At 49.2% G+C, this 14451-nt stretch overlaps 3 protein-coding genes across 5 annotated transcripts; 1 reads left to right on the top strand and 2 right to left on the bottom strand.

Moving 5' to 3' along the window:
* Positions 1–361: 361 nt before the first annotated feature.
* CPSF4 (cleavage and polyadenylation specific factor 4) lies at positions 362–7157 on the bottom strand. 2 transcript variants are annotated; one of them, XM_054643332.2, is made up of 8 exons: positions 6824–7152; positions 5856–5906; positions 5211–5363; positions 4385–4480; positions 4161–4254; positions 3386–3458; positions 2741–2833; positions 1290–1552 (listed from the first exon to the last, which is right to left on the bottom strand). In XM_054643332.2, exons 1-8 carry the CDS (start codon positions 6924–6926, stop codon positions 1484–1486), a joined length of 732 nt encoding a protein of 243 aa, XP_054499307.1. In that variant the 5' UTR covers positions 6927–7152; the 3' UTR covers positions 1290–1483. The 2 variants fall into 2 exon arrangements, with proteins under 2 accessions (XP_077043308.1, XP_054499307.1); XM_077187193.1 differs by lacking the exon at positions 3386–3458 and having other exon boundaries at positions 362–1552; positions 6824–7157.
* Positions 7158–7268: 111 nt separating this feature from the next.
* On the top strand, positions 7269–11855 carry PTCD1 (pentatricopeptide repeat domain 1). Its single transcript, XM_054643331.2, has 8 exons — positions 7269–7836; positions 8375–8515; positions 8707–8925; positions 9275–9376; positions 9694–10446; positions 10683–10799; positions 11127–11309; positions 11541–11855. Exons 1-8 carry the CDS (start codon positions 7378–7380, stop codon positions 11718–11720), a joined length of 2154 nt encoding a protein of 717 aa, XP_054499306.2. The 5' UTR covers positions 7269–7377; the 3' UTR covers positions 11721–11855.
* Positions 11856–12300: 445 nt separating this feature from the next.
* Positions 12301–14434, bottom strand: BUD31 (BUD31 spliceosome associated protein). Of its 2 annotated transcripts, none has more exons than XM_054643334.2 (5): positions 14294–14434; positions 13743–13895; positions 13207–13329; positions 12867–13033; positions 12301–12562 (listed from the first exon to the last, which is right to left on the bottom strand). In XM_054643334.2, the coding sequence occupies exons 2-5, from the start codon at positions 13834–13836 to the stop codon at positions 12512–12514; spliced, it is 435 nt and encodes a 144-aa protein (XP_054499309.1). In that variant the 5' UTR covers positions 13837–13895; positions 14294–14434; the 3' UTR covers positions 12301–12511. The 2 variants fall into 2 exon arrangements, with proteins under 2 accessions (XP_054499309.1, XP_077043310.1); XM_077187195.1 differs by lacking the exon at positions 14294–14434 and adding an exon at positions 13991–14238.
* Positions 14435–14451: the final 17 nt, after the last annotated feature.

Here is a 14451-nt window from a genome sequence, read left to right on the forward strand (position 1 = left end):
CAGCACCTGGAGCTGGGCACTGGTGCCCACCTGAACATCCTTGTCTGAACAGCAGGGAGAGTGAAAACCACTGCTTGAGGGACATGAACAATCTCCCAAGAGCTTCAGTAGTTAGAGGAAGGCTTTCAGTGTTGGAAAACTGGTACTGAAGCCCAAAAGCTCCTGAACTCAGTGGGGAAGGTGATCAGACACTGGAGTGTTTTGGTTTAGCTCTCCTTCCACATGCCCAGTTACAAACAGGTCACAGCTCAGCCTGAGGGGGGCACAGAGTGTTATCAAAGTGTCTGATGGTCTGTGACTCCAGACTTGAAACTTACAGTGAAGTAAGTGCAGTCATTGACACCAACACAGGCTCTGGTCACTTAATCCAGCCACATTTACCTTGTTCTTCAAGAAAAATAAATTCACAGCCAGCTTTTGCCATCAGTACATTTCAATAAAAACAAAGTATAAAGGCAGGCAGCAAATGAAGAGATGGGGTAGAATCAATAAGGCTCACATTGTGGGTATTTTTTTCTTTTAATTCACATTTTGTCATTGGCCCTTTTGAAATAGTCATCTCAAAATACATGGGGTTTGCGTTGAAAAAAAATGCTTTCAGAAGGGATCTCTACCAACACTTTAAAAGCAGTGTTCCATAAGAATAAACAGCTCCACTTCTGCTCTCTAGTGTGGGAATACCTGCTCAGTGTGAGCTGTTTGATGGGGGCTGAGACAAGGCTCTTCTATTCCTACTCCAAGCCGTGCTCTTGTCCCTCCTGTCTGCAAGAGGGAACTGAGCACAGCTGCAGCTTTCCTATAATCATTGCTCCTTGTTGTCTGGCTAACCAGAGAGATGCCAATTTATTCTCCCCCTGATCAGTTCTCTCCCAGAAGATTGATTTCTAACCTTCAGTACAGCAAGAAGCACAGAAACAAAGTGAGTGGACACAGGTTTTACTGCCTGATGTACGTGAGGGGTTTTGTCAGCCACCAGCACAAGCTCACCAGGCTGACCTGGAAACAGGACTTGGCTTTTGAAGAGCTACAGGACAGCAGAATCCCTGCTTCCTCACTGAGGAGAAGGCATTGCAAGTGTTAAGTTTTCCCAGTCAGTCTTCCTGCTTCCACAGGGAGGGCTGAAACGCTGCAGATTCTCCAAAGAGAAGTGGCAGAAGGAAAATACTTTAAAGAAACACTGGCCTAAGATGTGTTTATGTGGAGTGCTGCACCAGTAAGGGCTTGGTTTATCTACTGGCTTTTACATCTACCTTTCATAAGGGCTCAATGAACACAGGCGGAGGCCAAAATTGATTTTAAAAAGGTTAAAACTTAAAAAAAGTTGGGAACAATTACAAAAATGTTGCTTAGCAGCAGCCAGCCTCTGACCAGTTCTTTCAGTAATGGCATTAAAAAAACAACCTGATTAATAGCTCCAGACATTGTGCTAGGCAGAAACCTTTCCTCAGTGGTAACAGCTCCCTTGCACCTTCCTGCTGCTCCTTCACTGTCCACTGAGAAAGGCCAGGTGTCCTTTGGTGCATCTGTTGGCATAATGACCTTTTTCACCACACTGAAACAGAAAGAGACAGGAATTATTGCAGAGATACAGCTCCTTCCTCCTAGCTGCCTTTTTTAAGGCACCCAGCAAGTGCTCCCATTTGGAAGCTTTTCCACACGTGGCAGATGCAGCATTTAGCAGGTGCAGTGAAACAGGGCCTCAGGAGGGACAGGATTTATGGGCTGCTACCACGCCTTGGAGCAAAATCTGCTTCTATGCTGGGAGTAACCTGATGCCATGTTATTCTAAGGCATTTTCAAGGAGAGAACCCTCAGCACACAAGGAGGAGTTCAGCATTAGAGGCTTCTCAGACTACTCCACGTGATATGCACCATATCCATGGGTACTCTCCTGATCTTCATGAATAAACAAAGAAAAGCACCTCTGAACTTGAGAAAGTCACAGATTCGTGACTTTGCATCTTGAAGCTACTCAAACACAGAGAAATGCCAGTATCTGGTGCAACAGCCTTCTCCAGATCTGTAATTTACTTGCAGATTAAAGAGGCAGCTATTAAAGGTTTTCAGTGAAAGGGATTCAGCTATTTAATATCCCTCTCCAATCACAGTGACTTTCACCCAAACAAGCACCTAAGGCTCAGAGTGGACATGTAAAATGTTTTAACTGTCAGGGCTAAAGGGACAGGAAGATTCTTTGTCCTTTCTAGTGACTGTGTCTTTTGTGGAAAAATAAGGAGATAGAAACTTGATTGTGCCCAAATTTTCCTGGTGCTCCTCAATGAGCAACCACGGTGAAAAACTCATTCCTTGCTTTGACACCACAGGGTGCATTTACAGCTCAAACACTGAGCAGGCTTTGCAAGCCTAATTTGTTACTTTCAATGACCCTCCAGGAGAAGAGAATCTACACCCACCAGTGTAAGCAAATCAGCTTATGAGACAGAAAGTTTCTATTAACTCTTATTTTCAAATGTGCAGCTTGGCAGTCTCCTTCCAGTCTTTGGGGCAAGGTTTTTCCTGTTTATTAGCAGACAGCAAAGTCCTACAGAATTTGGAACTTGGAGTCCTACAGAATCTCATTGTCACAGCAAGAGAGAGACCTCAGAACTCAAGGCCAATTCCCACAGCTGTATCCAGGCACCACACAATGTCTACTGAGCAGAGCTCAGAATTCATGGACCTTTTTACACTGTGAAAAAGCCTTTTTGCCTTCCCTCCTGAGCCCTCCCCTCTGCATTACCTTGTAGCAGGTGACCTGCTCCAACGGCCGGGGTCCTCTGTTCCCACTGTTGTTATTTTGAGATTGCATGACTCCAATGACTTGGGGTGTCCTCTGTTGGGTAGGAGAAGAGTTCTGACTCGTTAAGTGCATCAAGGATAAAGATCTTTGTGGTTTTTGTTTTGTTAAGAAGGGAAAAGAGCACCCCATATGTCAAATGATCAATTTTCCTCCAAATCTGTGTGTGGGTGCTCTGCCAGCTGGAGCACCAGAAAGAAGAAATCAAGCACTGAGCCTTACAAAGCCCAGTGATCCTGTTTTTCTCTGGAAAGCAGATTTGGAGAGTAGGTTTAGGCTGCTAAAATATCATTGCCATCATGGAGGGATGTCACCCTGATTACAAAACCTGGCAGACTGCTGCACACCACATCTGATGTGTTTCTGTGTAGCGTGGGAGTGTTCTGTGACATGATCTCCATGTAAAGTTGGAACAATTGTGGGGTTTCATCACTACAATGGCACTCAGGGTTGCTCACTGTTTAATTCTCCCTTCCAAACCCAAGAGCCTGGGTGCCCAATTTTGACCACTTGACAACCTATTCTATTTTAAAGCACTGTGGGAGAGGTTTGAGGGTGGCTGTGTGGGGAGGCAGGGAATCTGGGTACCTTTTGCTGTGTTTGTGTTGGCTGAGGCAGTGGTGGTTGCTCTGTGGTTCCCATTGGCAGTTCAAACCGAGGGCTGGTTTAGATGGAAACAAGAAAATTGATTCTCAAATCATATGCCAACATTTTATCATCAGCTCAGTCAAGTAGCTCCAAACAACAAAACATTCAGCCAGTTAAATCTGGCTCACAGGAAACAAACCTCCCCCTCCCCACTTCTCTTTACATATGTGTTGCATATCGCTCTGCCTTCTGGAATATAAATCCACGTGATTCCACTGCACTGATGGCACCTAATCACCATGCCAGTCTCACTGGGAACTCCCTGGAGAGGCCCTGCCCCGTATCATAGACTGGTTTGGGTTGGAAGGGATTCACAGCTCATACAGTTCCAACCCCCCTGCCACAGGCAGGGACACTTTGAACTATCCCAGGTAGCTCCAAGCTCCATCTAACCTGACCTTAGACACTTCCAGGGATGGGGCAGCCACAGCTTCTCTGGGCAACCTGTGCCAGGGCCTCCCCACCCTCACAGGGAAGAATTTTTTTCTAATTCCTAATCTAAACCTACTCACTTTCAGTTTGAGACCATTCCCCCTTGTTCTGTCACTACATGCTTTTGTAAATACTTTTTCAACCCTCAAATCAGTAAAAATTTGGCCCAGCTAAACACTGACAAATCTCCAAACCATTGGAAAGCACGGGAGCACCCTCATTTGACATGTACCAGCCCACAAGGGAAACACAAGGCTGCAGGGCAGGCCTGGAGCATACTCACTGCATGAATTTACAGGCAGGGCCCTCTGGACAGAATCCTACCAGGTAATTCACACAAATGACTCTCCGAGTGTGCCGATGTCTGCACAGGGGACCTGCAACAGCACAAAGCTCAGCAGTTCACATTCCATACACCCAGATCCCAGCAGAACCTGCAAAGATGGAACAGCAACACTCCCCCCTTGATCTGCAGGCACAGGAACAGGAAGTGTGGGAGGCACATACCGTGTTTGCAGAAGCCTCTGTCATACCAGGGACAGTCTTTGATCTTTGACTCCGGGTCAATGTGCAAGAATGGACATTCCTTGTTACTGCATTCCCCTGTACCAAAGGCAAACACACTTCTCAGTCAATTGTGCAGGTCTGAGATCAAAATGACTCTCAAAATGTTACCTGGATCATGCAGCTCCCACAGAGCTGTTACCAACATTTTTAAGTTCAGGCACAACAGCCTCACTGCCTGCCTTAACCTCCATGAAGAGCTCCAAGGACTCACCCCGGTCAGCCAAGTTCTACCAGACTGGATGTTTTATGTTTTTAAAAACAATGAGGGAACTAAATTTGAAAGAGCAGTCATGCTAACAAAACCCAAACATTTAGTGCACCAGAAGTGTGGAGAAACTACAAATTGCACACTAACCTCAATCCAAGGAAACCTACAAGACTGTAAGTTTCTGGCACCAAGTTGCCTCATTATGTCCAGATCTCCAGAGCTGGAAAGCAAGTGCACAAAAGTTTTGCACACCCATGCCCTCTGCTGCTCATCAGCTCCCCAAAATCAGAGTCATGCAAAGACCAGCTGCTCAGCCTACTCATCTCATACCCAAAAAAAAAAGAACTTAAGGCAAAAAAAAGCAGTAAAAACAGCAGTTTCCCCCCTCTTCCTGCAAGGGACAAGCAGTCAAGTGAAGATATCTAGAATGCATCACAAATTTACGTGGATAATAAGGTGAAGCAGATCTGGAAAAATGTCGGTTTAACATCAACCACAGAAGAATGTAATGCCATGAGGAGGGACCTTCAGACTCCCACACCTGCAGGAGCTGCTTACCAAATTTGGAGTAGAAATAACACTCAGGCATCTTGGTCATGTCATACTCGTGCAGGAACTCGCACTGGTCTCCCTTTTTGCACAGTCCTCGTAGCCAGTGTTTACAAACAACTGTCTTTTCCCCACTGATGTGTCTGAATGGGCACATGCCTCCTGTGGAAGGGTGGGAGAAGGGAAAAAGGAACAATTAAAGTGTGTCACACAGGGCAACAGCAACCCCTCTGCAAGAGGGGTTTCAGAAAACATCACCTATGATTTTAGCCTTAAGCGATAACAGCAAAACAGGGAGTTCCAAAACAGCCTTGTGATACCCTCTAATGAGCTTCACAACAAAATCTTCAGCTCTTAATCCTGGAAACTATAAACTACAGAAACTAACAGGCAGATCCACAGCAAAGACTGCCTATGGTGAGTTCAAACCTTCTTTTACAGCAGCTCTGTTTATTTACTTCCTGGCTCCCTTAAAAAATACCATTATTTCCCAATTGCTGCAGATATTCCAACATCCTTCAGTTTCCTCCTCTATCTAGGTTATCCCCTCAGCTTTACAAAACAAGAGCACTATAATCACTGCTGGAAAATCTGTTTTCACCCCCCCCAATCCTGTGAGAATAACTGCATTTTCCAATATTCCACACAACTTGCCTTTTCCACATGCCGCCTTTAAAAAAAACTCACAGACAGCTGCGCCCGATTCTGTGGAGAGAACAAGGAAACATTATTTATTTTATCAAAGCTTCATGGCAACCTTTAAAACATTTCCTGCCCTAGAAAGAAAATCTGATCTCCAACATCAAGAGAAAAGCAACATTTTGGTTTGGGGAATTTACTTTCCTGCGGGAGTTCCTTGTGAACGTCTGCCACTCAAAAATATCTGTTTTCTTCCTGAGGGATAGGAAAGGGAACTCGCAGGGAGATTTGGAGGTGCTTGTTTTGCTTTTAAGTTCTTGACTGGGTTTTCCTCTGCTGTTAAGTCAGTCATATCACAGAATATCCTAAGATGGATGGGACCCACAGGGATCATCAAAGTCCAACTCCTGAACCTTGTATTTGTAGTTATGGCATTAAAAGTCTTATATTTCTTTACCAGAAGTGCCTGAAACAACCATTAGCATGTTATCCCTTGCAGATCCTGACAAAGAGGAACATTCAAGGGAGTTAAACGTAAGTTTAGTAACCCTGCTAGAAAAATCCATCAAACTGTGAGTCTCCTGAGTCTGTGTCAGACTGAAGGAAAGATTTAAGAGAGTCAGCCATAGATATACCTAAAGCTGATGAATCTTCCCATCAAAATACCTCATCTACCAAAAGGGAATGAAAAAGGAAATATAAAGTACTGTGCAGGAGAGTGATGTTTATTTACGGTAACATCTCAACTTTAATTTTCCAGCCTGGCCGGCAGTAATTACGAATTTCGCTAAGTAGAAAAGACAAACATCTGGGTTGACAGAACTTCACGAGGAAAGCAGAAGCCGGGTGGATCTACGGGTAAGACCTGAGGAAGACGCTCAGATCCCTGCAAACCTCCCAGGCAGCCCAGCCCAGCCCTGCCCACCCTCCTCGGCCCCACGGCCCGGCCCGAGCCCCCCGCGGAGCAGAGAGCCCACACGCACTGTCCATGCCAGGGAAGGGGAGCGGCTGTGCCCCCAGCTGCTGCTCCACGGCCAGCTCCAGGTCGAACGTGATGTGATCCACGCTGGCGATGAGCTCTTGCATGGTGGCAGCTGGGGGCCGCCGGCAACGGGAAGGTAGGGGCGGAATGGTGGCGGTATTGGAGGCGGCGGGCGGGCGGGCCCGGGCGGGCCCAGCCCGGCCCGCTCCACTCCGCGCCGGCAGCGCCTGCAGTGAGGGGAGGCGGCGGCGGCAGCCCCGTGGCCGCCCCGCGCCGCCCGCCCGCGGAATGACGGGACCCACGGCGGGCACGGCCGCCCGGCGGGCAGCGCGCGCGCTCCGGCCAATCAGCGCTCGGGACACCCCAGCCCGGCGGGCAGCGCGCGCGCTCCGGCCAATCAGAGACTACCGGGGACACGCCCCTTCCGTGCGCGCAGGCGCCGTGGGTCAGGGGCGGGGTGAGAAGGGACGATGTGAGGGCAGGGGCGGGCCCGGTTTTGATCCCGGTCCCGCTCTCGCTCTGCAGCCGCTCGCTTCCGCGGACAGCGGGCACATCATGGGCTCCCTGCGGCTCCTCGTCCCCCGCTGGTGCCGCTACGCCTCCCCCGCTGTGCTGCGGGCGCGGTGCGCAGCCCCCGGGGTTGGAGCCGGGCAGGCGCCGCTCCTGTCCCGGTCCCCAGGCCAGGGCCCGCTGCCGGGCTGGAGAACGTGCGGCTCCTCCCAGGCCTCCTCCAAACTGCCCGGCAGCGACCCGAGAGAGATCCGTACTGGCAGCTCCGCTGGAGCTATCGAGGAGCAGAAGGATGACGATGATGATGATGAAGGTGTGGAGTTCGGGACGCTGTCTGATAAATTTTCCTCTAGGAAATATTACCACAAAACCACAGCGCGCTTTCGGGATTTAAAGCTTCAAGAAGAAGGAGAAGAAGAACCAGAAAGAAAACCTCGACGTGGTCCTAAGAACACTCCATACTGGTACTTCCTACGGTGCAAGGCTCTCATCAAAGAGGACAAGGTTTGAGCCCAGCTCTTCTCTTGTTTTTAATAGCACTGATGAAAGATGCAGCTCTGACCAGCTCTCTCTCACTTGGTATCTTTTCAGAAAGAATTAAAATAAGGATTTCCTATAGAATCATAATAAAGCAGTTTGCGTTGGAACAGACCTTAGAGTCCATCCAGTTCCACCCCCTGCCCTGGGCAGGGACACCTTCCACTATCCCAGGTGGCTCCAAACCCTGTCCAACTTGGCCTTGGACACTGCCAGGGATCCAGGGGCAGCCACAGCTTCTTTGGGCAACCTGTACCAATGCCTCGCTTCCCTCATAATAAAGGATTTCTTCCCAATATCTAACCTAAATCTCTCCTCTGTCAGCTTAAAACCATCCCCCCATCCTGTTACCACATGCCCTGGTCCAAAGACCCTCTCCAGCCTTATTGTGAGTAGCCCCACACTTTGTAGGGCTTGCACTACAATCTGCCCACAGTTCATATATTAATATCCATTGTAGCTGATTCTCTTGCTGCCTCATGATGGATTTTTCTCATCCTTGTAGCTGGCAAAGGCTCTGGAGCTGTTTGAGGTGCAGATGCTGAAGGAGGAGCGTGTCCAGCCAGAAGAAGGCAATTACACTGTTCTCATTGGTGGCTGTGGCAGGGTTGGCTACGTGAAGAAGGCATTCAGGCTCTACAATGATGTAGGTTTAACTTCTCCCTCAAAATATTTTCTAAGCTAAAAGCATTTCAAGCATTTCAAGCATTCAGTCGTGTTCCTTTGTCTCCAAAAGTGTTGGCACCTTCATAGCCTGAAACTCTTAAAAAAAAGTTAAAAAATTCAAGCTGTCCTTTTGCAAAAGGGCCAGTTCAAATCCTTCTTCTCTTCCTTCAGATGAAAAAACGAGGGTTAATCCCCACAGAGGCCACTTACACAGCCCTGTTCAACGCCTGTGCTGAGTCCCCCTGGAAGGACTCGGGGCTGCAGAGCGCCCTGAAACTGCGGCAGCAGCTGCAGAGCAAAAACCAGGAGCTGAACCTCATCACCTACCATGCCCTGCTGAAGGTCTGTGCCCTCTGCTCAGACCTCAGGATGTGCTTGGATGTACTCAAGGTAAATTGGTTGCTTTTCTTCTGTTAAACCTATTCTGTGCTGTGGTTAAAGCTCCTGGAAGTTGACATGTCGCATCGGGTTTTAATTTCATTTCCAGCAGAGATAATTATAGATCATATGTTTCTGTTTAATTGGTCTTTATTGTTATACAGTGAAATTGTATGTACCAAATACAATTGATATTGGTACCAAAGTCTAAGCTTAATTACCTGAAAGGAGGCAGCTTTGGCTTTAAAACTGGCTGGGTGTGTCCAAAACTTGTTACATCTATCCCCAGAAGATGAAGGTGATATTTGACTTCACCACACAGGGTAACTGGGAAGTTTAATGCTCTCTCTGCTCTTTTCAGGAAATTGTGCAGAAGGGCCATGTCCTCACAGCTGAGACCTTCAGCTTCCTCCTCATGAGCTGCATAAAAGACACCGAAAACGGCTTCCGATTTGCCTTGCAGGTTTGTCCTCCTGTTCTGAGAGAGGGGAACGTGCTGCTGTGTTTAACTCATCACCTGAACACATGGAAATAGCAGTGGGGTGGTGAAATGGGAGGAGTTCAGCTGCTCCTAGCACAAGTTCTGAAAACCAGACTTTGTTCAGGACATCTCATACATTGGTAAATAACCCTGGATGATCTCACAGGGCTCTCCAGCTCAAGGTCACTGTCCTTGTCGTGCTGTACATTCACTCCTTCTCACACAGATCCCATTAACAGATGTACTTACAAGCTGCTAGATATGCTCCTGTTATTTAATATCCATCTTCCCCTCTTCAGGTTTGGCAGCAAATGAATAAGCTGGGAATCAAGGCCGACAGCCACACCTACAACCTGATGCTGCGTGCAGCCAGAGACTGCGGGATCGGCAACCCCGCTGTGGCCTCTAAGCTGCTGCTCAGCCCCCCTGAGAACTCAGCTCAGCTAAAGCTGCCACCTGGCAGGCGGAAGGAAAAGGTGAAAAATCAGAGGAAGAAGGGATCAGAGAGTGCTGCTGTCCAGCTGGATGTGGAAGCTATGGAAAAGCAATTGTTTCAGGAGAGTTCGGTGCAGCCCGAGGAGCGGATCCAGCCACAAAATGAAGATGTGGCTGGGGCTGGAGCAGAACCAGCTGCTCCTGACAGCCCCAGAGTCACTCACAGCAGGGCTGGAGCTTTGATGAGGAGAGCTCAGAGTGAGATGGAACTGGAACAGCCACACCCAAGCCAGAAGCTGCCTTTGTGCAACCTGCCCAACTTGTTGGATTCCAGGGTGGCTGACACGGCCGTGATTTCCCTGGGGACAGTGGCCACACCATCCCACAGACTGGCCCTGATGGGGGATGTGGAGGGATTCTTGAACAAAATGAAAGAGGACAATGCAGAGCCCAACATTAAAACGTTCACATTACTGGCTGAGCTGGTGGAACCCCAAAGCCCCTCAGAATCCTCTCTGCTGGCATTGGTGGATGATCATAAAGTAAAAGTAGATGTGACCTTCTTTAACACTTTAATGAGGAAGAGAAGTAAACTGGGAGACCTGGAGGGAGCAAAGGTGAGAGAAAAACCTTAGAACCAGCTTCATAACCACCTGATGTCTCAGGCTTCTCTTTTGCTGAGACCCATTTCTCTGTCCACAGTAGAAACTGGGATCTCAAGCCATTTCCCACAAGGTGGTGCTTGGGTTAATTTCTAAATATTTATGGATTCTGTTCTAGCATGTCCAGCTCCCTGTCTGGAAAGCTACAGTAAGAATTTTTGGGAAGTGATGCCAACACTTGTATCTTGCAGAGCATGCTGCCAGCTCTGGTGAAGAGGGGACTGTCACCTAACCTGCAGACATTTTGTACCTTGGCAATTGCCTGCCACAACCAGCAGGATGGACTGCAGCTGCTCTCGGATTTGAAGGTAATCAAAGAAAACTCCTCTGCTCCCTGGGGTCTGAGCTGCAGGAAGAGGCAAAGTGAAATGTTAATGCTTTTAAAACACCTGCTGAGGTTTTTGTGATGAGTGGTTTTGTTCTTTTCCCAAAAGAGCAGCTCCAGAGTAGCTGGAGTTCAGTTGGTCTGTCTTAGCTTGTGCTGGCACTGCACAAGCTGCTTCACAGGTCCTGTGATGAGAACTGTGATAGAGCTGTGCTCATTGTGTCAAAAGTGCCTCTCTGCCTTTTCTCCCTGCAAGTCCTGCACTAGTCAGCAGATGAACTTGTTTAACCATAGCATTTGCTCTTTCCAGAGGTCTGGAATAACTCCCAACAAGTACATCTACAGCAGCCTGATTGCTGCAGCTGTGAGGCAGCTGGATTACAGTTACCTCACGGAGATCCTGCGGGACATGAGGAACACACAGGTGCCTCCCAATGAAGTCATCATCCGGCAGCTGGAGTTCGCAGCGCGCTACCCTCCCAAATTTGACAGGGTAAGGAGCCACCACTGGCAGGCTGTGAAGGCTTCAAAAGGACACCAGCAAGGGAGGGGAATCATAAATATGATGATTTAATGTCTGCCTGAGTGTCCTCTGGGTTTGTCTGGTGTGGCTGATGATTACTCGATCGCTGTTTCTTTGGTAGCATCTTGTAGCTCCTGCAGGCTGGTGCTGAAGTGAGCTCTCATCTAACAGAAACTTGTTCTGGTGGCTTTCTCTTTGCAGTATAAGCACAAAAACCCATACCTGGAGAAGATTGATGGTTTCCGTGGCTACTACTACCGGTGGTTAAAGGTTATGGCTGGAGAGGAGACCCCCCACCCCTGGGCCAAGTACAGGACAGCAAAGCCTGGGGGGCAGGACAGCGAGGCAGAGGCTGTGCAGGAAAAGGGAGCAGGATGCTGAAGTTTCAAGTTCTTCCAGCACAAGGAAGATGCATGACTTGCTTCTTTAAACTGGCTTGTAGTAAAGCTGCTTTGTGTATCCCCAACCCCCAGTTCTTGCAATAGTTAAATAATTAAATATTTCCTTTTGTTTTAAGGAGGAGCAAATACATATGCAGTGAATTTCCTTCAACTGCTGAGGATTAGATGGGCTGTAGTTTAGCAAACCCTGTGCAAAACAAGGAAGAAGCAAAATCAGATGTAACAGGGGTTCAGCTCAGTGCTGGTTTTGTCTGTGTCCTGTCACTTCACATGTGACCTCTAAGTCTCTAGACTGCTGGCATTCCTGAAGGGATCTGTGCCTTAATTCCAGGTTACAGACCTCAGCAGAGAATTCCAGTGAAATGCAGCTTCCATCTGCAGGTGGTCAGGGAAGAACTCAAGAAGTACATTAGGGAACTATTTCCTTTCCACACAGCCTTTTAAATGGACTTGGTTGAGGAAAAAACACAGAGCAGCTCACTGTGCAGAGCAACCTTCAAGAACACATCCAACAGGAGAAGAGGGGCACAGCAATGTTTCACCAGAAGATCACACCACTCTCTCAGGAAGGCAAGCTTTATTTTAAAATAAATGGCTACACAAAACCCTACTCCAAAGCACCCCCCATTTATGCATGATCCAGGTGATCATGCTGATGCTTTAATTTAATACAGAAATAGCCCATCACAGAAAATGGCTGTAATTGCACTCATAGTCCATTGAGGAGGATGTCCCTCAGAGTTCAAAAAACAAGTTTGATGGCAAAAGGCTTCACCCAGAGCAGCCTCTGCATCCACAGTGAGTGCACTCAATGATTCTGCCCTGAAAAACAAACATGAGGAGGGTGTTACAGCCAAGCCACAGCCAGAGCAGTAGGTTCAGACCTCCAGGCAGGGAATGGTTCTGGGTGGGAAGGGTTTCCACAGTCTGGTGTTATTTCCCATACTTTTAACAACCTTAGATGAATGCCAGAGCTGACAGTAACTCCAGCACCAGCTGGACACCAATTCTACCAGCAAAGGCAGAGGAAATGACCAGGAAGAGCAGCACTACCCCCTCTGCTGTCCCTGAGCTGGGAGAAGTCAGAACAACTCCTGCAGGGCAGAGGAACAAGCTGGAGACTCACCACTTCCAGCTTGCTTTTGGGGACCCTGCAGATGCAGTTGGTGCCAAAGTTGGTGTCCCGAGTCTGGATGCAGCGCAGGCAGCAGAGGTTCTCATAGCCCTGCTTCTTCCACTTGGCAATCAGGTTTTTGTCAGCATAGCCCTCCTTGATGCAGTACTCATAGAGCTCTGAGGAGAAGCAGACAGTCACAAGTTACCAGCTGTAGTAACCAGCAGGTAAAGCTGGGTTGCTGCAAGGCCTTCCCTCCACCCTCCTTCCCCAGAAACCTGATCCCACCAGCTCCCAGTTCAGTTCACAGGTGAACACCTCACTCACTCCAGTTTGGCCCTGCCCTCCTCACCTCTGCTGATTGCTTTCCTCTTGTAGAAGAGATCAAAGATGTAACGTGTTTTCTGGTGGTGGATCCTGAAGATAGGCCAGAGGGACTCCACTTTCCTCTTCCCTTCATGTGGCTCTGTCTCAGCTGGGAGGGAACACAAACACTGGATGCAGTGAACTGTTCCAAGAACATTCATAACTTTTAATATATGGCAGGGATAAAACTGAGATTAATGGGAGGAGACTCAAATGAGAGAGACTTGACCTGGAACAGCTCCTTTAGGATACAAAACCAGTGGTAATGGGATGACATGACCCACACTGGGATCAGGGCTGACTTCATCCCCACAGGAACTACCAAACACCCATAGAGCTTCATCCCTCAACCAGCTGTAACCAAACCTCTGTGCTCCATAACCCCAAAATCAGGGACCAGCATGGCCCAGGATCAACCTGCAGCACCACTGGAGGCACAGACACAAAAAAAGCTCCCCTGTATCCATGAAGCAGCTCTTGTGAGCTTGTTTTGGGGTCCCATCCCTGAGAACACCCACTCACCTTCTCTCATCTTCTGGTCCAGCTCGTCCAGCGTGGGCTCGATCAGCTCCCAGCCATCTGGGGGAGGCTTCCTGCTCCTCTTCACTTTGGGCATTGCCTGGGCAACGAGAGGGCCAAAGGGCGAGGGGAACTGCCAGCACTCCCTCAGAATCACTGGGAAAAGGGAAGAAAATCAACTGTCAGACATATTTCTCCTAAGGTTTCTGTGCCCCTTCCCGTTCTCCACTAAGGATAAAAATGAGCTTTACGGAGCTCGTGAAAAGCTCTGTGACTGCCGCACAATAAGTCAGTTTTTCTCCTCAGCAAAGAGCGGCAGCCACTCCTTCTCCGAGCTGACAACTCCGGTCAGATCCCGGTGATGGAGAGGCCGCCGGCCCGGCCCGGCCCGGCCCGAGCCCGACAGCCCCACAGCGGAACCCGGAGCTGGCGGGCTGAGGGGAGGGCGCAGGTCCGGGTGCCGATTCCTGTGCGGACCCCGGTCCCTGTCTCTGATTCCGGCTCCTGTCCCTGATCCTGATCCTGATCCCGGTCCCGGTCCCGGTCCCGCTCACCGCCGTTCCCGTCGCGCCGCCGTCGCCGTCACCCGGGGTCCTCTCGCAGCCGCCCCGCCCGTGGCCGCGCCCCTTGGGCTGCCCCACGCGCTGCCTGAGCAAAGCGCCCCCCGCCGCCCGCGCCGCCGCCCCGAGAGAGGCGAGAGCCTTCGGGGGAA

Source organism: Agelaius phoeniceus, chromosome 16, assembly GCF_051311805.1.
Source record: "Agelaius phoeniceus isolate bAgePho1 chromosome 16, bAgePho1.hap1, whole genome shotgun sequence".
Taxonomy (NCBI): Eukaryota; Metazoa; Chordata; class Aves; order Passeriformes; family Icteridae; genus Agelaius; species Agelaius phoeniceus.